The 21651-nt window shown below is 53.8% G+C and overlaps 11 protein-coding genes across 11 annotated transcripts; 6 read left to right on the top strand and 5 right to left on the bottom strand.

The window, feature by feature from the left end:
* Positions 1 to 359: 359 nt before the first annotated feature.
* BO82DRAFT_402569 (MDR family MFS transporter) lies at positions 360 to 2658 on the bottom strand (the record flags this gene model as incomplete). Its single annotated transcript, XM_025639326.1, has 10 exons — positions 360 to 830; positions 893 to 1002; positions 1057 to 1437; positions 1509 to 1650; positions 1721 to 1848; positions 1918 to 2124; positions 2181 to 2228; positions 2305 to 2317; positions 2381 to 2401; positions 2479 to 2658. The coding sequence occupies 10 exons, from the start codon at positions 2656 to 2658 to the stop codon at positions 360 to 362; spliced, it is 1701 nt and encodes a 566-aa protein (XP_025491504.1).
* Positions 2659 to 3610: 952 nt separating this feature from the next.
* BO82DRAFT_365195 (Zn(II)2Cys6 transcription factor domain-containing protein) lies at positions 3611 to 4951 on the top strand (the record flags this gene model as incomplete). The annotated part of the gene is made up of 4 exons (XM_025636993.1): positions 3611 to 3755; positions 3787 to 3856; positions 3943 to 4400; positions 4479 to 4951. The coding sequence occupies 4 exons, from the start codon at positions 3611 to 3613 to the stop codon at positions 4949 to 4951; spliced, it is 1146 nt and encodes a 381-aa protein (XP_025491503.1).
* Positions 4952 to 6342: 1391 nt separating this feature from the next.
* On the top strand, positions 6343 to 7570 carry BO82DRAFT_354748 (Pkinase-domain-containing protein). The gene is made up of 2 exons (XM_025635274.1): positions 6343 to 6448; positions 6523 to 7570. Exon 2 carries the CDS (start codon positions 6730 to 6732, stop codon positions 7435 to 7437), a length of 708 nt encoding a protein of 235 aa, XP_025491502.1. The 5' UTR covers positions 6343 to 6448; positions 6523 to 6729; the 3' UTR covers positions 7438 to 7570.
* A 45-nt stretch (positions 7571 to 7615) lies between these two features.
* BO82DRAFT_415977 (S-adenosyl-L-methionine-dependent methyltransferase) lies at positions 7616 to 9209 on the bottom strand (the record flags this gene model as incomplete). The annotated part of the gene is made up of 4 exons (XM_025639980.1): positions 8904 to 9209; positions 8578 to 8828; positions 8022 to 8470; positions 7616 to 7935 (listed from the first exon to the last, which is right to left on the bottom strand). The coding sequence occupies exons 1-4, from the start codon at positions 9090 to 9092 to the stop codon at positions 7616 to 7618; spliced, it is 1209 nt and encodes a 402-aa protein (XP_025491501.1). The 5' UTR covers positions 9093 to 9209.
* On the top strand, positions 9210 to 10781 carry BO82DRAFT_93046 (uncharacterized protein). Its single transcript, XM_025641660.1, has one exon. The coding sequence runs from the start codon at positions 9445 to 9447 to the stop codon at positions 10297 to 10299; it is 855 nt and encodes a 284-aa protein (XP_025491500.1). The 5' UTR covers positions 9210 to 9444; the 3' UTR covers positions 10300 to 10781.
* Positions 10472 to 11360, bottom strand: BO82DRAFT_93205 (Glyoxalase/Bleomycin resistance protein/Dihydroxybiphenyl dioxygenase). The gene is made up of 2 exons (XM_025641661.1): positions 11229 to 11360; positions 10472 to 11144 (listed from the first exon to the last, which is right to left on the bottom strand). Exons 1-2 carry the CDS (start codon positions 11271 to 11273, stop codon positions 10644 to 10646), a joined length of 546 nt encoding a protein of 181 aa, XP_025491499.1. The 5' UTR covers positions 11274 to 11360; the 3' UTR covers positions 10472 to 10643.
* A 77-nt stretch (positions 11361 to 11437) lies between these two features.
* On the top strand, positions 11438 to 12954 carry BO82DRAFT_354743 (NAD(P)-binding protein). Its single transcript, XM_025635273.1, has 2 exons — positions 11438 to 12303; positions 12360 to 12954. The coding sequence occupies exons 1-2, from the start codon at positions 11574 to 11576 to the stop codon at positions 12677 to 12679; spliced, it is 1050 nt and encodes a 349-aa protein (XP_025491498.1). The 5' UTR covers positions 11438 to 11573; the 3' UTR covers positions 12680 to 12954.
* BO82DRAFT_311149 (amidohydrolase family protein) lies at positions 12925 to 14171 on the bottom strand. Its single transcript, XM_025632401.1, has 2 exons — positions 14090 to 14171; positions 12925 to 13982 (listed from the first exon to the last, which is right to left on the bottom strand). Exons 1-2 carry the CDS (start codon positions 14139 to 14141, stop codon positions 13096 to 13098), a joined length of 939 nt encoding a protein of 312 aa, XP_025491497.1. The 5' UTR covers positions 14142 to 14171; the 3' UTR covers positions 12925 to 13095.
* Positions 14172 to 14437: 266 nt separating this feature from the next.
* Positions 14438 to 16074, top strand: BO82DRAFT_311144 (cytochrome P450). The gene is made up of 2 exons (XM_025632400.1): positions 14438 to 14482; positions 14577 to 16074. Exons 1-2 carry the CDS (start codon positions 14447 to 14449, stop codon positions 16035 to 16037), a joined length of 1497 nt encoding a protein of 498 aa, XP_025491496.1. The 5' UTR covers positions 14438 to 14446; the 3' UTR covers positions 16038 to 16074.
* A 1003-nt stretch (positions 16075 to 17077) lies between these two features.
* Positions 17078 to 18179, top strand: BO82DRAFT_284457 (NAD(P)-binding protein; the record flags this gene model as incomplete). The annotated part of the gene is made up of 2 exons (XM_025631459.1): positions 17078 to 17459; positions 17512 to 18179. 2 exons carry the CDS (start codon positions 17078 to 17080, stop codon positions 18177 to 18179), a joined length of 1050 nt encoding a protein of 349 aa, XP_025491495.1.
* Positions 18180 to 18302: 123 nt separating this feature from the next.
* On the bottom strand, positions 18303 to 19910 carry BO82DRAFT_415970 (cytochrome P450; the record flags this gene model as incomplete). The annotated part of the gene is made up of 3 exons (XM_025639979.1): positions 18303 to 18727; positions 18805 to 19165; positions 19215 to 19910. 3 exons carry the CDS (start codon positions 19908 to 19910, stop codon positions 18303 to 18305), a joined length of 1482 nt encoding a protein of 493 aa, XP_025491494.1.
* Between the last annotated feature and the right edge of the window lie 1741 nt (positions 19911 to 21651).

Here is a 21651-nt window from a genome sequence, read left to right as displayed (position 1 = left end):
CGGCTAAGAAGTAGATATATATGCCCTTGACTGAACGGGTTCCAGCCAATAGCACTGCAGTGGAGGTAGAAGATAAACTAGCAGACAGATAGTAATCACCACAGCCTAGCAGCGATGGGAATAAAAAGGGTTGTGCGCAGAGAAGAGATTATGAGGCACAACACACAAGAACAACGAAATCGAGAAACCGAAAAGGAAGCATGATCCCAGCCTGTGTGATAAGTAGTGCTAGGACTAGGGCATTAGTCAACTGATTGACAAGTCCAAATAGTTAGGATTCTCAACAGAAGGACAGGCTGAAACCAGGGTAATGGAACGACCGGAAGTGGCAGGCAAGCGGGGATTGGGATAGTAGGCTACTATGGAGCATCGCCCACGGCCGCCGTAGTTGCGTCCTTGTCAACACTCTCATTTAGGTCCGTATTAGGCTTGTTGGCCTCGGACTTAGTGGATTTTATGGTCCTCCACTGTACTGCAAGAGAGCCGATGAGGGTTAGAGCAGCCATGATAGTGGCAACCAAGAACGCTCGGGTCAGTCCAGCATTATACGCACTGAGAACTCGAGGGAGATCCTGAGCACTGACAGATCCCTGCAGACTGGTCGCCCCCGTGCTTACCACCACGTTGGGGTCAACATCAGGCACTGTTTTGATCAGTTCTTCTTTGAGACGGTTCTGAAAGACATTCTGAGCTACCGCGATGAAGAGCGCACCACCAAAGGTCTGCACAAAATACATCATGGCCGTGCCGGTTGGGACATCGTCCAAGGAGAGGACTGTTTGGCAAACAACCAAAGGCTGCTGGAGGCCTAATCCAACCCCAATTCCGACCTGCACATCGTTGTCAGCCCAGCCTGATCGATACAGTTCAGGTGGGGATCGAAACCCCTTACAATCGCTTGATATCCTATCCAGTGTGCATGGCCGGTGCTCGGCCTAAAGGTCATCAAGAGGCCAGCACCAATGGACGATACAATCGAGGATGCAATCATGAACGGAGCATCTGGCAGGCAAATCAGCAAAGCATCGCCTCTAGGAGGGGCCGACTAGTACGCACAGTAACCCACGATAGTCACGCCAATGCCTGCAATAATGGACACTAAGACCAGTCCCAGAATAAATGGCAGGGTCCGAATGCCGGACCCCATTGCGGACTGATCCTTGACGGCCTGGAACCAAATTGGCACATAGTAGACCAGAATGAGGAAGAATGAGCCCATGCAGAAGTTGAACCATAAAGCAGCAGCAACCGATCGCTGCGCCACTAGGCGAGGGGGAACCGTGGCTGAGTCACCTTTGAAGTACTGTAGAAGGAGCCAGCAGAGCACAAGAACCCCGAAGAGGACCAGGAGCAAGATATTGCGCCAGTTGGACCAGGGATAGCTCGTACCTCCCCATTGGAGCGCGAGAAGAACACAGATAACAGCCGGCATGAAAACTGCCTTGGTGATAAGCATGCCTCCCCTTATCGTTGATGCATTTCTCCATGACGGTTGTGACCTCACTCACCTAAACTGCCCAGAAAGTCAAATTGCTTTAAGCGATCGCCCCAGCTCATGTCGGTGATGGCAGAACGCTGAGGAGCTGTGAAGAAGATGACGATCAACATGACGGCGACTCCCCCGATCGGCAAATTGATGTAGAAACACCACTTCAACGCGCGGGCGCAAGATCATCATCAGCTAAGACTCCGACGCAGGCTGAAAGACACTTGTACTCACTCGCCATGTCACCTTGTCTGTGAAAACGCCTCCGAGGATGGGACCGACAACGGACGCAATGCCGTACATGGCGCCAATCAGCCCCGTATACATCGGCCGCTTCACCAGCGGCACCGAGTACGTCACAACTAATTCGGTTCAGGGAGAATGGGGTAAGCTAAGTTCTTAAAGAAGCCCCCCGAACAAAATCCTCTTACTGATCATTGCCCCATTTGAGATCCCCGCTGCACCCAGCCCAGCAATCGCCCGACCGCAGATGAGTGCTGTCGAGTTGGGAGCCACACCGCACACCAAGGAACCAAGTTCAAAGAGCGCAATAGCCATTAGAAATATCCATTTGATTGAGCCGTATGTGTATGCCTTCCCGAAAAGCAGTTGCAATGAGGCTTGCGTAAGGAGGTAAGCTGTACGATCAGTCGTAATCAGCACAGACGAACGCGTACATCCATTATCTCCTTACCACTGCCATACCATCCAATATCTCCCTGGCTCTGGAACTGGTCGGTTACTGCATCGCGCGTCAGCTACCTATCGGCGGGCTTGAAGCTTCTGGAGGGTTGGGGGGCAGAGGGGGTACTGAATACTCTTAGGAATTGCCTGCAAATATGTGTCATTCAATTATGCATCGTCCGCTACTCGGTGGGAAACTGGCGGACTTACGGTAGCGATGATGGTGTTATCCTGACAGAAGCGTCAATACAACCGGCGAGCAGGCACTCTGACAAGAAGAATAGGGAAACGCAAATAAAGGAACATACCAGTGCCGTCAGAAAAATGGATAGACATAGGCTGAGGCAGATTAAACCCAGTCGGATCCCGGTTGGGTAGTCGTGGTACTCCTTACTGGAGTCAAGTTCTGGAGAATGATCCTCAGTTGCTCCCAGCCTTTCGGACGGCTCTTCCACACCTTCAAACTTGATCGTATCCTGAGGCTGCATTTCTGGTTTGGACTCGATCGCGCTGGTGAGACGAGGATACGCCTTCCTGATGACAGTTGTAGGTGGTTGGCCGACAGCGAATATACCCCTCTAATAACGAAGGAAAATGAGCCAACCTAGGAGAAGGGCTTTGGGTTAGACGGGCAGTGGTTAAGGGCGTTCCGCGCTAAGTTCGTCTAGACCAACCCCATGTCAACCAGTCGACGAATCGAAGATTTCGGGGCATTTCTGTTGGCTACATCGTAGGCACGAACTGCATCAGAATGAATGGAACCGAGTGAGATTAATATGTTTGTGGCTTGATCATGGGAGAGAGACGCACTGGCACTATGTTCTCTAGCCAAGCGCGGCACAGATGATCCTTGTAGGGCTTGTTTCGAAGTGACCATACAGGAAGGGCGACAGACATCGCGCTAAAGCAATAATGGGAAGCCTTAGCGGCGATCTGGGAAGAAAGCCCAAACGCAAACATTACTGACTGATAAAGTACAGAGAACGGAGTACGACGTATGGAGACAGAAAACCTGCTTTCGAGACATGCGTCGTCCCCTCCTCATTCTCAGGGCTATTTCCCATATTACCTGACCCCCTACCTCACCACCGACGACTTCGCCTACCCCAGTCCTTCTCCCGCTGTCTCCACTGCTGCAAGCAACTTCGTTGGTCTCACTGCCTCGGGCCTAATTACATGTACATCCATGATTACCCGGAGGCCTCCCCCGCCCACCTTAGTGATAAGATCTCACCACTGCTGGCTTATCCACAGGGACATTGTCATAGGTCCAAGGGGAAACATAAGCAGGAGAAAGTGCGGAGATGAAGTCGAAGGCATAGGATACTTAAAGAACAAGTACTTCCGCGGCGTAGGAAAGCAGCAATCAAGCAAGGAGACCGAGCCGACGAGGAATACATAGTAGGTCCGACCTTGTCAGCAGCCCCCAATTGGGTCCCAATGGCGGAAATGGAGCAGTCCACGGCGGCCACTACCGCAGCTGGAGGCGAGACCGCATTCGCTCCATTCAAGCTCCGCCATTCTTGTGACCTATGCTATGCTTCGAAAATGCGGTGTACACGAGAGAAGCCGACTTGTTCCCGCTGTAAGAAAAGTGGTACGGTGTGCACATATAGTCCAACCAAACGCCCTGGGCGGCCTCGCCGAAGAACTGCAGCGGGCGACTCGAGGGGTGGCAGCAGCAAAGTGAGTCCACTTCAGTCCACCTCATCCGTCTCATTTAGTGGCTCGGACCAAGATCGGCAGCGTTGCAAACACTTCCCAAAGTGCAGCCATATTTCGCAACCATTGCTCACCAAGCCCTTCTCGCCAAAGGATTTCTCCAGTGCGGCCCTGGACCAGACTGTGCACTCCTTCAACGAGCCGGGTGATTCTCTCCTCTTTCCCCTCGATTATCTCGAGTCGGTCGACCTGCGACAGCCCGAGCTCGACATTATTCTCTCTGATTCAGAGACGGGGTTTTACCCGGACATGATCGACTTGACGACTGGGGATGGACAGCAACCCTTCGTCTCACCCAGGTCGCTGAGTACGGTGGGCTCCATGCTCCCTCAGGAAACCATGCTCGCTCAGGAGACCAAACTCCCTCAGGAGACCATGCTCCCTCAGGAGACCATGCTCCCTCAGGAGAACCGGTTTTTGCACGACTGCGTGGCTCTAAAAAACTGGGCCTCGACCGCGGGCTCCCTAATCTTGCTCAACCAGATGGACGAGCTGGGCCCCTCAAGTTGTAAGTCTCATCCAGTGAATGAGCCTACTCAGTGCCTTTGCCCTCTCGCCATGATTCAACTGCAGCTCCATCATGCAGTCATGCGTCAGTTGCGACCGGGCCATCTCCTCGAGCGCCACCTGCACTTGCAGCGCCTGCTCCTGTGGGCGTGGCGGAGCTACCAAAACTGCGCCATTTGTAAGGACGACACTCTTTCTCGATGCACTCTGGCGTGTATTGCCGGAGAGATCATAGGCAGTTACTACACCGTGGTCGAAGAGGCAGCCCAACAGCAATGTGTCTCGTCCAGCTCCAAGCCGAAGAACCGATCAACCTTCGACCAAGCACACCTGGAACTCGCATCCAAAGTTATCCAGGGGCCGGCGAAAACGGTATTTTTGCGACGGCTGATCGAGATCAAAGTGAAAGAGATTGGTCGCTTCCTGGATCAGCTTCTCCGGCAGAAACACGAAGCGGCAGCTCCCGGGCCACCTGCACATTTACAATTCTTAATCTCGGGAATCGCGGAGAAAGTTGATGTCACTGCAGGGATGCTAACCACGCTGGAATAAAAGGTCAAAGACTGGTCAAATTCCTTCGCGTGAGAGTTGTCCGAGATTGTGACTTAAACAATGAGGCTTAGGTGGCGACAAAGGGGGTTTGAGATGAAGGGATTTATTTGCTTGTTTCCCCCACCCCCAAAACCCCTAGTCTGTTGTCCAATCGAAAGGTACAGAGGGAATTGTTTTCTTCTTTTTTATTCCTTGTTTGCTTTTAGCTTCCCCTTTGAGATAAATATCAGCTTTGATTACGCTACTCGTGGTTAGGTACAGAATAAGCCTGCAGCTTTGCAACTTTCATGTACGGAAAACAGAGTGCACAAACAAACTTCTAGGCGCATATGCTTACTTCGGTTCACACCTGGGGTATTGGAGAGTTCCAAGCATCATAGGAATATTGACGGTATGGTACGTTACACCACAGTACTGTACTCAAGTATTGGATAATCAGTATACTGACCACAGAGTACTGGTACAACCTCATTCCGTTAGTCATATGAAATGTACGGTTATATTCAGGTACTAATTACTAAGGTACGTGCTGGACAGTTCTGTACTACCTACTTTTGACCCGCTCGCCCGCCTTGAATGCTTGATCAATCACACGCGTCTAAATTTCAGCCCTGACTGGTCGGGATGTGGCAACGTAAGCACTAGGCCGGGAACAGCAGTCCTGGTGGCTTACCTACCCCACCTCAATTGTTTGCTGCTGCGTCCTATCGTCCATTCGGACAGTTACTCCTGGGTAGTGTTGACCGGGTGGAGGGGGCAAATTCCAGAGATATAGCGCGAACTTTGTCTGGTACACATTTAGTCCGCAATCATTCAATATAGTGGTTTTGAACCCACTTGAGAAGGTACTATACCATCCTGGCCATCAGCACCGCGGGTTAGAATATTTTTCTTTTCTAACTTTCATTGTTTTCACACTTCGTTATAAACGGGACGGATTTCAACTCCAAGAGGGTCATAATTCTTGCAATAAACACACCTCCTAGTATCAATGATTTGAAGATCCTCTTTATTTTACTTCAATGTTAACTTACCTTCTGCTACTACTTCGTACTAGATAGGTCCTCCGAACGTTGGCGAGTAACTTGCGACGTAACTCAGTATAGTAATACCTAGTGGCCCCCAGGCTCCCGGCCAGTGGACCATTTCACCAGTCAACTAATACTCTCCCCAGGCGCTGTAAATAGCTAGCTCTCTACGTAGTCTACTTAGTACTACGTAAAAATATGTATCTTCGGGCCCAACCCCACTTCCCCTTTTCTTAGGGCCTTGCTGCCCGATTCCACCCGCACAAAGTACCTCTCTATATATATCACCCGTTACTATCAATTGAACCTATAAGCTATTAAGGGGAGGCTCCCTGATTCTACTCGAATTCCCCTTGGGGCCATCCGATTTTCCACTGAGTGGAAGTAGCCAGGATTAAGCAGAAAGAATACCCCGCCAACCATGGAATCGATCCGAGTGCAAAAATACTCCTTTACACAGCTAGACAAGGTTCGTCCAGGATATCCCCTTTATCATTTTGCGCGGAGACTGAAATCCTTTGATCTTGATCACGGCGGGTCCAGCTTGGCGAAGGAACTTACGCAAACGTGCGTTGATCCTCAATCTCCCCACAATGCTTGACATATAGGACCACTTCACCAACCTGTGCCTGGACTGAACAGGTTTACAAAGGACGCAATCGGCAGACGGGGGAGATCGTAGCTCTGAAACAGATTCATCTAGATCCGGAGGAAGGGGCACCGTCAACAGCTATTCGCGAGATTTCCTTGATGAAGGAACTCAAGCACGAAAATATTCTCAACTTGTACGATGTCATCCAAAGGGATAACCAACTGGTTCTCGTCTTTGAATTCATGGACCAAGATCTGAAAAAGTACATGGATACTCGAGGTCTTCAAGGCAGGCTCGATCAGACCACTATCAAATCGTTCATCCACCAAGTGCTATGCGGAACAGCATTCTGCCACCAGAATCACATCATTCACCGGGACCTGAAGCCACAGAACCTGTTGATCAGTAGTTCCGGTCAGCTCAAGCTGGCGGACTTTGGCTTGGCTCGCGCGATTGGAGTGCCGGTCAATATCTTCTCTAACGAAGTCGTCACGTTGTGGTATCGAGCGCCCGACGTGCTCTTGGGAAGTAGGGCATATAATACGAACATCGATCTCTGGTCGGTCGGCTGCATCATGGCTGAATTGTATCTCGGCCGGCCACTCTTTCCCGGGACCTCCAATGACAACCAACTTCAGTTGATCTTCCGTCTCCTGGGCACCCCCACGGAAGAGTCATGGCCGGGGGTCTCCCGGTTACCCGAATATAGGCCCAACCTCTACCCGCAAGGAACGAGGATGGACATCCGACTGGTGCTCGGTCAGATCGACGAGCCGGCTCTGGACCTTCTACAGAAAATGCTTCGATTGTGCCCTGAGCAGCGCATCAGCGCTGCGCAAGCCCTCCTGCACCCCTGGTTTCGTTGATCGGGCTTCGCGCTGGCTCTTATATTGCTTCTACACCAATGGCAGGTTTACTATGTATGTATCACGAAATCGGGCCCGGATGTTGTAAAAGCTTTGAAATTGTTAAGGACTAGAAATCAAACAGAGCTACCAGACTACCTGGTTCTCTTGGTCCTGTCCATGTGTCTTTAGAAGTGAACTATTCCCCCTTGATGCTGACTTCTAGGATACTCTCAGAATCTGGTTCCAGAGTCCAGATCTTGTCGATCTTCAGCCCGGCGGAGTCAATTAGTTCCGCCCACTGCCGCTCTGTTCGTTCCACGGCGGCGTTGACTGCCATCACGAAGAAATCGGAGTGCGTGGCAAAGGAGCAGGGCCCTTCCAGAGGGATGCTGAATTCATTGATCAAGATCTTCGAATAACCGGGCTTCATGGCATCTCGGATGTGTTTGAGAATGATGCGGCATCGATCGTCATCCCAGTCATGCAAGACGCTGCGGAAGTAATATGCACGGGCTCCTGCGGCGCAAGTAAGTCAGTCGGCCAGTCAGTTCCACCGGGCTCAGTATTCCGACCACGACGACAGCAGGCCAGGGATCAATTACCTTTGATTGGCTGCTCGGTGAAAAAATCGTGCGCCATGGCCTCCATGCCATCAACCAGCTCCACGCGCTCGATGGTTGCCGGACGGTCCTGCAGCACCATGCGGCCAGGGATATTGGAGTACCGCTGTTTGACGGCCTTGAGCTCATGACCCACGCTGCCTCCGACATCCACCAGGAGAACTGCATTAGGGTCCTGCTTGTCGAATTCAGGGACCAGTTCCTGCTCAAGCGGATAGAAATCCAGCCACTGGACATGGCCCACGCGCTGGGTGGTCATGAAAAGGTGAAACGAATGGAGCAGATCGGGCTGGGTCGCGAGCCAGTCGAAATATTTGACCCCGTCGAATTGCTTGTTGAAGGGCATCGCGGCGGGATCGGTCGGATTTTGATACTTGGTCTCCTTCAAAAACTTGGGGATGGTCATCCAGCCAGCGTGAATCACGTTGTGGCTTTATTGTTGGGTCCCCCGTCGATACATGTGAGCAAAGGAATGGAGATGCTTCTCGGGGGTGAAGGATGGAGGGATCGAGGCAATCGGCGGATGGCATGAACTCACAACAGATCGAGTCCCGAGATACCCTTCACAGTAGTCATAGCCCGAGTCACTTTGTTGGAGCTGTAGACCTCCAACCCCGCCTCGTCGACAGCGTGGATTGACGTAAGACCTCTCATAATGCGTGCTAGCAGGGTCTCGTTGGCACCTGTAGCTACTGCCAAGTCATGGAGGGAGACCGGCTTCTCGCTAGCAACTACCTTCTGGAGAATTCCGGAATCGGCTCCAACCTTCAACAGCAGGGAATCGATAACCTATGAGTGTGTGGAGCCAGGGGCCGTCAGAGTCATTGCATCAGTGTGTCGGAGAATGGAATAAGCCAGTCTTACCCCATAGAGATATTGCTCTACTATCTGGCCCTCATTCTGGAGGGCAGAAGTCAATTTCTGGGTCGTAGCTAGGAGCTCCCTGCGCGCCTGACGACATCGCGCACTATCTGGGTCAAAACTGGCCAGCTCCTCCAACAATCTCCCAGTCTCTGTCACCCTCGACAGCAGAGATTTGACTTCAGGGTCCATGGTGAGGAGAGTGTGGATTAAAATGACAGGAGCCAAGAGGACTAGTTAGGAGGCAGTTATATAAAGTCTCTTAACAAGATCTAGGCTTATGTGTGTGCTTCACTTCTTTCGCCTTCACGCATTCTACCCTTCTGTTTCCTCGACCCTTGTCATTTTTATGAGGGCCATTGCATGATGGCTTTCTTAATGCCAACACCTATATGTCGGGGGGTTTTGGACGGTTTTGTCCCGAGCTAATTCCCCCGCCGAGAATTAGCTGCATTAGCAGTATGGCGTGCCTCTATTGAGGCCACGCGACCTCAGCACTCCGGATCCGGCCGGTGGGTTTTTCACTGTGTTTCGCAACCTACCTATGCCCTCGGGATATTGTCTCTTTTCTCCCATTTTTTTTCTCTCTCTTTCTGTCTTGGTTCAACCTTCCGTTCCCTCCGGTACTAGGCAGGAGAAAGCTTCTGTCCAGGTCAGCCGCAACTCCCACATTTCCTCACATTCCGAGTTACTGTTCTTTTCACCTCTAGTAGCTGCCACCATGCTGTCTTCGGACCCGACAGCCATGGAATTCGAGGCCAGCTTCCCCAGCTGCAAATGCCGGCCAGGGCTTACTGAGATTCAGGTCGATCTTCAACATTCCTCACTTGATGTGGTGCAGATTCTCAATGCTGTGGAAGCGCTGCGGAGATCATTCAGCGCCGCCTCACAGTGTTGGAACAGATGCACGCAGTCGGCGCCCTACACCTCTCAATTGATCCAGTCTCAAATGCGCCTGCTAGACTTCCTTGAAGTTCTCCGCAGGACCCTTCTCTCCACTCCGGAGGACCGCATGCCGCAATTGACCGAAGGCAGCCGGGAGGAAAGGTCGCTCGCGGCTCTTCGCGTGACGGGCTGCGATCGAATGGCCAAAGTCAATCGTTATCCCCTAAATGAGGGCGAAAAAAAGCTCCTCGTGCAGGCGATCCTCCGCGAGTCGCTGCTCACGCTCAACACGATTGCCAAGAAGGTACATCACGAGCTCATATCGATGCAACCACGAACCCGGTCATCTTCCATCGAGGTCAACAGTGCCCCACCCTACTCCTCCCCTGCTTCTTCCATGCCGTCGTCATCATCTTCGTCTTCCACCTTTTATAACCGGCAGAACACATGCACCCTATACAGGAACTTGATTACCAGAACTTACTCGGCCCTCGCGACGTGTAATTCTGATTAAGCGGTCCGCCACCAAGCACTTGCGCGACTCGGGAGTGGATGAGGGATGGGAGCGCATTTGTTTCTTGAGGCAAGCGTTCAAAGCCTCTGAATTCGGCTACGGAAGCAGGAGGACCAGGCCTCCGTCAATTTCCGCAGCAAGATGTGATATTGCCTTCCATGATTCAAGACGCGAGTGCCATTGTACTACATAGCTGAATCATACCATTGAGACCAACCAGTCGGGAAAAACACCCCGCTAGAGTAACGAGAAACATCGGCGTGTTCTGCGTTCCATTCATCGCGATCCTCAAGCTGGACTAGCAACATAGGAACATAGGGGGATACCGCGACCGTAGGCACTAATTAGGGCTCGCTCGGGGGCCCGGTCTGTATGATCTGCTCAAAGGGGGCGCTCAAAAGCTCCAGCGTGTTGCCCCAGGGGTCCTGACAGTACACGACCCGGTCGCCGGAAGGCATGGTCACCGGGTGTCCTATCCTCGTACCGCCTGCTTCCAGTACCTGCTGGCCCACGTCATCTGGGTTGGGAACCGTGAGGGAGATATGAAACACGCCGCAACGGGTGTAGTCGATCCCTTCTTGCTCCGGCGCACGGTGAGCCGGTTCGATGAACTCGAACAACTCCAATCCACCACCATTCCGACCAGTCCCGAGCCAGGCGATCTTGAACTCTTGGAGCTTACTGTCGAAAATCTTGAAGATGAAGGCTTCTGGAAGCAGCTCGCGCTTGACGTGCAAAACGGGCTTCAGAAGCCGATAGTGGAGCACCGATGTGTACCAGGCGACGGCGGCATCGCAGTCGGGCACCGAGATTCCCACATGGTTGAATTCGTAGATACTGCCGGACTAGCGATTTTCAACAAGGGGCACCGTCAGCAAAGCAAACCTTATGCGTTTCGCGAGAGGAAGAGGACGCGGGTCGTTTCTCACCGTCTCCGTGCTGGAAAGTGCCGGGGTGTTATTCAGTGGGTGCATGTTGACAACGAGGCTAACGAAGGTAAAGTAAGCAACAGCAAGTTTTAATCAAGCGGGCGCGAGCCGGCTGCAGTGCCCTGAATTATATCCGCGCTTGGGCCGCCTGGAGAAAGGGGAGGGGGGGAGGGGGGGAATCAAGTGTGCTCGGGTGGTTTGCAGAATCTCCCCGACGCCCACAACTCGCCGGAAACAGGCACCTCTACAACACCTCAGCTTCGGTGAGACTCTTGGGGCTTACAGGTTTTTCAATCCAGCACTGAACATAGAGGAGGGGTCGGTTGTTCTTGAGACAATACGATCATGTCCCGGTTCATCGATCACAGTCGCGACTTGGCCATTCCGCTGGGCTCTCTAGTCCTCGTCACCGGCATCTCGGGAATGATCGCAATTCACATCGCGGACGAAGCGCTCCGAGCCGGATTCCGTGTGCGCGGGACAGTGCGAACGGCTGCCCGAGCCCATGAAGTGCGCTCTTTGCTTCCATCGCCCGACCTGGAGATTGTCCTTGTGCCAGAGATGGGGGCCCAGGGTGCATACAATGCGGCGTTGACCGGCGTGTCGGCGGTCATCCACTGCGCCTCCATCACCAACTTCTCCCCAGATGCGGAATCGGTCATTCCCACCACGGTAAACGCTCTGGTAGGCCTTCTGGAAGGCGCGTTGTTGCACCCCAGCGTGAAACGGGTCGTGTTCACCTCGACTAGCGGGGCGGCTTCGAAGCCCCGGCCTGGGGTGCAGTTCGCAATCGATCGCGACTCCTGGAATCAAGAGGCGGTAGAGCTTGTGGAGAGAGAGGTGTCCGAGGATGAACGGAGCAAGATGGGGTTTGAGTGGGGGTACCAGGTGTACGTGGCCTCCAAAGTGAAGGCCGAACGAGCTGCCTGGCGCTTCGTGGCAGAGCGGAACCCACCGTTTGTGGTCAATGTCATCAACCCAGCGATGAACTGGGGCAAAGTCATGGGGTCCATGGGGATCAGTGGTCTACATGTACAGACTATCCTCAACGGTCAGATTCCGCCTATTCCATCAGGTATGTTGTTGTTGCCACTCTCGCTTCCGATCTTGATTTGACCAATGGACCCATAGTGTACATGGTCGATACCATCGATGACGCTCGGATCCATGTTGCCGCGGCAATCGATGTGACGGTGGCTAGCGAGCGGATCTTTGCCTGCGACGAACCCTTCACCTGGGGCCGTGTGGTTGACATAATCCGGAGGGTCCTGCCCGACGCCATGCTGCCCAGGGCCGACCCCGATCAATTGGTGGACCTGAGTACAGTGGACAACACACTGGGGGCCCGTCTCTTGACCAAATGGTGGGGGCAGGCTGGTTACAAAGGACTAGATCAAACCATACGTGAGACGGTGGAAATGTGCTTAGAACGGGGTAGCTACTCGCGTTAACCCCCCAAATTGGTGCTGAATTTCAAACTTCTGGCAGTAAGTCGACTGATGTTCACGACGCTCTGTTGTTCTATGCATAAGTATGTTTCTACAAGAATGATTTAGGAGCCCTTTGACCCTCCGAGGCGATCTGTCGTGCTGGGTTCAAGGTGAATCGCCGGCCCTGGGCTACGCGATCGGCCTGCGGCAATAGTATCGCAGGGGGTGAAAAGGAGTGGGGAATAGAAACAGAGGCCAAGTACAAGGAACTATTAAGTCAGACTATATGTTTCTCGGGAGCGTGGATGAGTGATCAACTCAGGCTAAATAAGACCTGGGTGGGCTATTGAGGCCGCAAGGCCGCCAACAATATATACAGATGTAGATCCCTCTCTCAGCAACTTAGGGCTCATTCGATCAATCAGTCCCTCAGTCAGTCAAGACGCCTGCTGGTTTAGCCGCGGGAACAATTTCAATCCAGCCTCACGCGTCTCCTGAGCAAAAACAGCATCTGTAGCCGCGAGCTGAACCTGCATGACATCGGCGTGCTCCCAGGGATAGTCACTTCCGAACAAAACATGGCCTGGTTTGGCAAATTCTTTGAGCAGTCGCAGCTGAGGCTCATAACCGCTAAATGCGACATCGATATAGAAGGCCCGGGCTTCTTCGATGAACTCTTCCTCCGTCTTGTCCCCGATGCGCAGCCGACTGCACAGCACTGCGGCTCGATTGATCACATAGGGCAGCGTGCCACCCGCATGAGATAAAATGATTTTGCATCGGGCATAGTCGCGAATAATGTTGGTGGTGATCAGATGAATGGCGGTCCTGGTTGTCTCATGGGTCCAGTCCAGCACCGGGGCTGCCAGGAGACGTGGCTCTTCGATTGGGGCCATGCCCTCAAACCCTGGATGAATAAGAATTACAGCCTGGTGGCGGTCCAACTCGGCCCATACATCGCGAAACTCAGGGTGGCCTAGATATCTCCCGGCGTAGCTGGTAAAAATGACGACGCCATCCGCGTGCAGCTCCTCGAAGGCGTATCGGATCTCCGCAATGCAGGCGCCCGGCTGGTCGAGCGGTGGCAATGTCGCGAAGAATCCAATGCGGTCTGGGTGACTGTCACGGAACTGGGCTGTATATTCATTGATCTCACGGCAGATGGGTCCTACTTGCCCTGGGTCGCTCACGTAGGGATGAATGGGATGGCCGAGGGAGAGGATCGCCGTAGCAATATTGCAGTCGTCTAGCGACCGCAAAGTACTCTCTTTGGTCCAAGTTGGAAGCTTTAATCCCCGTGCCTTTTCAAGATTGGCATTCCACACTGGATATTATATGAATTTGTCAGCTTCAGTACCGTTTTTGATTTTTGTCGCTGTGGGAGGGGAGGGGGGGGGGGAGGGGGGGGGGGAAGGGAGGGGTGTCAGTTACACTCGGTGAACTTGGGGGGAATCAGATGGTGATGTGTGTCAATGGTGCCCATGGTGAACTGCGAGAAAGCTAACAATGAGCAATATGCCAAACCTGCTCACTTTAGGCCATATTCCAACAGCTCACTATATAAAGTGGCTCTGTACTATAGCTGGGAGCCGATGAAGGCCGGGGGCGGCTAGCGTTCCAATCTCCGGGTGGTTTTTCGGATGGTTTCCGGCTTTCGCGCGGGGCCTTTTTTTCCCCTTTCTTTATTCTCGGCGCTTTTCTTCCCTCGGCCAGTCCCTGTACATAAAAGACCTAGTCACTTTTAGCGCTGGTTATCTCAAATGCTGCACACCAGTAGCAATCGATAATATGCCTTTCCACGTCCTTCTTGGGCTGTCTTTTGCGGTGAGTTGTGTCCTTGGTTAGATTGCACAAGTGTCTCAATACACACACACACACACACACACACACACACACACACAACGCTAAGGTTCAACAGTACCTAGTCTATTATGCTCTCTCCGCCATTTACATGCTCTGGCTGAGCCCCTTGGCCTCAGTGCCAGGGCCGGCAACACGAAAGTTCTCCTATCTTCCGTGCGCCTTCCAAAGCTTTCGCGGTCGAGAAGCTCAGGCTGTGCGCGATCTACATGGCAGATATGGTCCAGTCATCCGGGTCAACCCCGAGATGGTTTCCTTCATAGGGCCAACGGCGTGGAAGGAGATCTACGGGCATCTGGGGACGAGGAAGTTCAAGAAGTCCGGGTATCGTCGCCTGCGGCCAGGTGTGCCTGACCTCCTGACAGCTAACGGCCCCGAACACGCTCGCCAGCGCGCTGCCCTTAATCGAGCCTTTGCGGAACGAGCATTGCGTGAGCAAGAGCATTACTTTCAGGACCATATTGATCTTTTTCTGAAGCGTCTAGATCAACGCTGCGCCGCCGCCGAGACGGTCAATATGGTGCAGTGGGTCGAATTCCTTGCTTTCGACCTCATTGGAACGTTGGCCTTCAGCAGCTCCTTCCAATGCTTGGAGAGCCAGCAGTATCATCCGTGGGTGACGCTGCTGATGAACTTCTTCAAGTCAACACACTACTTCCTGACTGCCCGCATGCTGGGTCTCTTCTTCCCTCTCGCGCTCGCCTTGGGCCCGATCCGACACCTGCTAAAGGGCCAGGAACACCTTCGACGTAGCTACGCCAAAGTGCAAGAGAGACTAGCCATGCCACCGAATGAAGGCCGCCATGACCTCTGGACCTATATCTCGCGGCAAAACACCGAGAAGGCAGGGGCAATGTCGGTGGAGGAAATGGAGGTCAACGCCGCTCTGGTCATCCCCGCTGGGAGTGATACCATTGCGACGGCCGTCTCCGGGTGTCTTTACCTCCTGCTCCGCAATCCACAACCCCTGGTCCGGCTGCAGGCCGAACTCACGACGGCCTTTGCGTCCGAGTCCGAGATTACCATGGCCCGCGTCGCCCGCCTCCCGTATTTAAGCGCGGTCATTGACGAAGCGCTACGGATGTATCCTCCCTTGTCCTCCGACCTCCGCCGAGAGGTGCCCGCCGGGGGCGCCTCGGTGGCGGGGCAGTTCCTTCCCGGGGGTACCATCATCAGCGTCTATGCGCTCGCGGCATGCTATCATAGGGATAACTTCACGCGTCCTGAAGACTTCACGCCGGAACGCTGGCTGCCGTCAGAGGAGCGTCCGGAATGGGCGCGGAACGATCATCTCGAAGCCTCGCAACCCTTCTCGGTGGGTCCTCGGAACTGCATCGGCATGGGGCTGGCGTATGCGGAGATGAAGTTGATTCTTGCCCGGCTCCTGAGTCGCTTTGATTTGGACCTCTTGAACGATGAGTTTGCCATTGAGAAGCAACGGGTATACATCATGTGGGAGAAGCCCCCGCTGCATGTCAAGCTACGTAGGAGAAATGACCCGGTCACGGAGTTATCTTAAGGCTTCGATACTGTGCACTTTCAGCAGAATATTCGATATAGAAGAGAAGAATGAAGAGATGATAAACCATAAGGAAAATGCATAAGGCGTATGAGAGACCAATCAAAACTTAAATGACGACTGGTTGAAAGTGAATCAAGTATAGGGTTCGGTTTGCCAGCAAAGTATCCACTTGACATCCAGCGAAGAATCTTGAAATCCACAACCATGACCGCATAGTCAATACACACCACGCGCCAGAAGTGGCCACTTGTACTCGCTACCAGCAGCGTCCCATTTCTTGCGTGGCGAGCTCACTTATTTGGTTGACTATTTCGAAGTCTAGAGCCTGGTTTTCAATCGACTGTTCGATACTGACTACTCGGACCACTAATCCGGCGGTTACTTACCATCCCTGGTAAGCTGGAGATGCAGCTTCTTCCAGACTCATCCATCTGCAACAAGTGTTCATATCTCAGCCTATTCAACTGGTCGCGTAGGGCCTCCTTTTGACTACCAGAATACTTTTCTCCTGATACTTTATGATGGAACCGGGCACCCGATCTGCTCTGGGTGATTCCAAACGAAGCGATCCCTGGTTGGAAGCGTCAATCTCCGTCGTAGACAAGACCGCACCATTTGGGTTGTCAATGTTCGAATCATAGACTGAGGGCTGGCCTGGCCCGATTGAAAAAGTAAACGAGGACCAAGCCTCGAGGTCAAGGCATATATATGCACTGTCAACCGAGGGTGTAACCCATCTGTGCTTTGCTGATATCATTACTGCCGCCCAGTCCGCACAATGCTTCAATCCCGAGCATTGGCCCCCGAAAAATGACAACAGCCAAGGTCAGCCTGTTCTCCCAGGAATCACATCAAATCAACACGTAGCACAGATTCTGTGGCTCGTATTCAAGCATTTGTAACGGCACCGGCCCTAATCACAACCCCCAACCGAGTTAAAAGGAGCATCCCCTCCCAGGACGATACCCACCATATGACCACCGCGGCTCATATTACAATACAATCTCACAGCACCACACGAACCACCCAGACTAACAATGCCGACTTCGCTGGTCACCGGTGGCACGGGCTTCAGAGGCCTGCACGTTGTTAAGCTCGTTCTTGAGAAGGGCGAAACCGTTCACACCACCGTCCGCAGTTTAAAAAACGCCGCCAAATGCAAGCCTCTCCTCGACTTCCAAGCCCGGTATCCAGGCAGACTGTCCCTTTTCGAGGCTGATCTTCTCCGTGATGGCTCCTTCCGCCCCGCGATGGAGGGCTGCAGTGTTGTCTACCACATCGCATCGCCATTTCTGGCACCGCCACAGATCAAAAACGGAGTGAACGAATGCGTCGAGCCCGCTTTGCAGGGCACTCGCAATGTGCTGGAGTCGGTGGACCAATGCGAGAGCGTGCACCGCGTCGTCCTGACCTCTTCGAGTAAGTCAACCACTCACCTAACCCGCAACCAACTCAAACTCAGGCCCTGCAGTCGCAGCAATGTACAGCGACAGCATCGAAGTCACCCTGATGAAAGACAGCACCCTCACCGAAGCCTACTGGAACGACACCGCCACCGAGACCAACAACCCGTATCACTATTCCAAGGTGGCCGCCGAACGCGAAGCCTGGAAGCTGCACGACAGCCAAACCCACAAACGATGGGACCTCGTCGTCATCAACCCGGGCCTCACCCTGGGCCCCCCACTCACCACCGAGTCCACCTCGGGTAGCCTGTTCACGATTGAAAACATTTTCTCCGGCCAGAACCAACAGGGCACCCCCGAACTGTACTACCCTGTTGTCGACGTGCGGGATGTTGCGGCCGCGCACGTCAAGGCTGGGACAAGCAAGACGGCCAACGGTCGGTACTTGATTGCGGGCGACCGGACGGTGGGGCTGTTGGAGATGGCGACGATCGTGCGGCCGATCCATAAAGATCCCAGGATGTTGCCGTCGCGGAATCTCCCGAAGCTGATGGTGTACCTGGCGGGCCCGTTTATCGGGGTGTCGTGGAGCTGGGTGTCGAGGAACATTGGGATTGATTTCAAGGTGGACAACAGCCGGAGTGTGAGGGAGTTGGGGATGGAGTATGCGCCCGTCGAGCAGGTGATCAAGGATCAGTATGAGACGTGGGTGAGAATGAAAGGGGGGAATTAGTGCTAGCTTCTATGCGTCGTAACACTTACCAATGCGTGTGAACTCTTAAGCGATAGGATCTGGAATAGGTTTGTACTCGCTACACTACACTCTATGCCCACGCCCATCGGAAAAGAAGCAAAGCTAGGCCGGCGTCAAACACACCCTGGTCCCGTTGCGCGAACACAGCGTCAGCGTCAACGACTCCTCCCACGGGCCCGAATCGCGACTCTCCAGCCCCGCGAACTCCTGCGCCAGCCGCACCGTCACATACGCCACCTCCGTCAACGCATACTGCTGCCCGATGCAGATGCGCGGGCCTCCGTTGAACGGGAGGTACTCCCATCGCGGCTGCAGCCGGCCATCCTCCCACCGTTCCGGCCGGTAGACCTCCGCGTCGTCCCCATACAAGTCCCTCCGCCGATGCATGGCATACACATTATACGCGACGATCGTATCCTTGGGCACGAAGACCGGCGCACGTCCATCCTGACCACCTCCAACCGGCAAAACCGTATCCCTTACCGCGACGCGATCATTCATCGGGACGACGGGGTGGAGCCGGAGCGCTAGAATCACAACCAATTCAGCATCAGCCCTTCTCCTTCCCACCCAGCCAGACCCAACCCCAGGAATCAAAACTCACACTCATTAACGCAGCACCGCAAATTCCTCCACCCCCTCAGCTCCTCATATGAGGGCAACCGGCCCTCCAACGCCGTCACCACCTCCATCCGCAATTTCGCCCACACCTCGGGATGTTTCGCCAGCATGAAGAACATGTTACTCAGCAGACTGGCCGTGGTATCTCTCCCGGCGAGGAGCACATTCATCAGCTCATCGAGGATGCGGCGCTGATCGCTCGTTCTTGAGGCCAGCTCATGCGAGAAGACATACTTCACGTTCTTCATGACCCCACTCCCACTCCCACCGTCCTGCACAGCCCGAACCGCCTCCTCCACAAAGGGCATCGCAAACTCCCGACAGATCCGATTACACCGCTCCGCCTTCTTATCGTAGTAGAACCGCCCACACGGCCCCAGGATCGCTGCGCACCGTCATCGCCTCCTGGGCATAGTTGAACGCCTGGGCGAAATCCAACTCGCTGCGCTGCATCGCCAGACTGCCGACCGACTGCCCAAACAGAAAGTCCGTGGCCGGGTCGATCGTGTACCGGAAGAACAGATCCTGGAGGTCGACGGCCGTGGCCCCGTCGCGGGGGATGTGCGCGAGCAAGGAGGGGATTAGGGCCTCGAAGGCGGCGAGGTCGGCAACCTGGTCCTTGGTGAAGTTGGGGCGGATGAGCGCGCGCGAGGCCGCCCAGTGCGCGCCGTCGGTGTCGAAGATCCCCTCCCCCAGCAGGGGCTGGAAGATTGGGAGGCGGTGCGCCAGGCCGTAGTCTTTGAAGCGGGTCGAGAGGATCGTTTTGATGTTCTCGGGCTCGATGGTCACGATGGTGTATTTCAGGAGGCGGCGCGAGGCGAAGGTGTGGCCGTGCTGCTGGAAGCGCTGTGTGATGGATTCCAGGGCTTTGTGGCGCTTTGCGGTCGTGAGGCCGCGGTAGATCTCGTCGAGGCCCAGGATGGGGTCTTTGTTGCTGTAGTGCGTGATGGGCTTGCAGCCCTGTTGGTGGGCGAATTGGCGGCGGGTGTGGGCGCGGTGGAGCCGGGTGAGCAGGAGGATGCTGGTGAGCGTGAGCGTGAGGAGCAGCAGGGCTAGCCGGGTGGGCGGGAGGTTGAGGAGAGTCTCCATTTTGGGCTTGGGGTGTGCCAAGGGGAGGAGGGAGATGGTGGAAGTACTTATCATCGTGACCGGAGCAGGGTTCGGAGAGTATTGCTGTCTCGACTGGTGGTCATGCAGCGGAAGTCAGTCAATACTCCGGATACATGCAAGGATATAGTTGTTGAGTTCCGACTTGGGCAGGGATGCAGGCCATTGGGGTGAGATGTGATTGACAACTGAAAGGATACACGCACATAATAGGCTTTTGCTGAACATCACCGGTCTACCAGGTTTAAGTTCAGAAGATTACCACCCGCGGCATGGCTTCGACAAGATACCAGGTTGGCGAATACCTGGATATCATTATTACTGGGCGATTTTGTAGGGCTGCGGGATCAACAACTGCCTCTTGATCCGTACATGACGACAACTTGCTTGGCAAATATATACAAGTGAAGTTCTGTTGGAAAGGTAGGTTACGGGAAATATTCTAATAAGGTCTCGGGATCGGACGTCTCTTTCCTTGGCAGTCAAAATGTGTAACCTGAGATACTGGGCAGGGAGAATCCAATCCTCCATTGCAGTGACTAGCTTGTCGCCCGAATGTGACACATTGGGCCAACTACTAGACCTTGCGGTCATGATAGCAAGAGCATCTCGCAATTCAATGGGGAGCTCCTCCGCTTACTAATTACCAGTACGTGAGAGGCTTTTGGGTGACTGTTATGCACAGATAATCATGATGCGAACCGGAGCCTGGAATATTAATAATTGGAAGCTCTTGGTCGAAGCAATGGACTTGTTGGCTTAGCACAAGTGAGGAACTAATATTGCAACTATCCATGGTTTAAAGCCACTCTTCTGCAATCAGAACGACTAGCAGAATACAATGGCGCAAGCAAGGGCAAGGTGACTTCGTCATTCCTCCTCCCATTCGCGCAGCAATTCGACAATCTCTTCCCTTTCAGGCGCCCATCTGTTGTTCAAGGCATAGTCCAGTGCCGTAGTCCCGTACGCGTTCCCCATGGTGATGTCCGCCCCGCGTTGGAGAAGTTGAAGTATCATTTCTTTGTCAATGCGGCTTTCAGAAACAGCTATCATTAGGGTTGTTTTCCAGAACCCGCCATAGGCATTGATGTTTGCTCCGTTGTCAAGAAGAAGAGTCACGACCTCGATACGTTGAAAACGCGCTGCTATCATCAGAGAAGTGACCCCGTAAATGCCAGTCTCCTTGTGTTCCACATCGGCCCCCCTTTCAAGAAGCAGGGCAACCGAGTCCCGCGACCCCGACCAAACCGCATGCATCAACGCGGTCCTCCCCAGGTTATCGGTAGCATCCACGTCGGCTCCACGGTCCAGCAGCATGCGAACCACCTCATCCTGCTTCTGCTTGACGGCATACTCCAAAGGCGTAATCCCATCTCTAGCTGTATTTACGTCTGCTCCACTTTCAAGGAGCATACGAACCACTTCCTCCGCGCACGACTGCTGGATCGCGAGGGTTAGTGCCGTCTCCTTACCGTCGTAAGTCACGGCATTGGGGTCTGCCCCTCGAGCGAGCAAGCGCGAGACAAGGTTGCAATTGCCCGAAGCAATGCTCAATAATAATGGCTTATGGGAGCCTTCATTAACGTCGGCCCCATGCGCCAGGATGTCAACCGTCTCATCTCCATGTCTCAATATGGCATTTGAGAGCGCCGTACGTCCGTCGCACCACATGTCTATTCCCGCTCCGTATGCGAGAAGTAGCTCCAAGCAGGATGCGCTCGTA

The sequence above is a fragment of the Aspergillus uvarum genome, assembly GCF_003184745.1.
Source record: "Aspergillus uvarum CBS 121591 unplaced genomic scaffold BO82scaffold_30, whole genome shotgun sequence".
Lineage (NCBI taxonomy): Eukaryota > Fungi > Ascomycota > Eurotiomycetes > Eurotiales > Aspergillaceae > Aspergillus > Aspergillus uvarum.
Note: the sequence above shows the minus strand (reverse complement) of the source record. Positions and strands in the feature narration are given on the sequence as shown.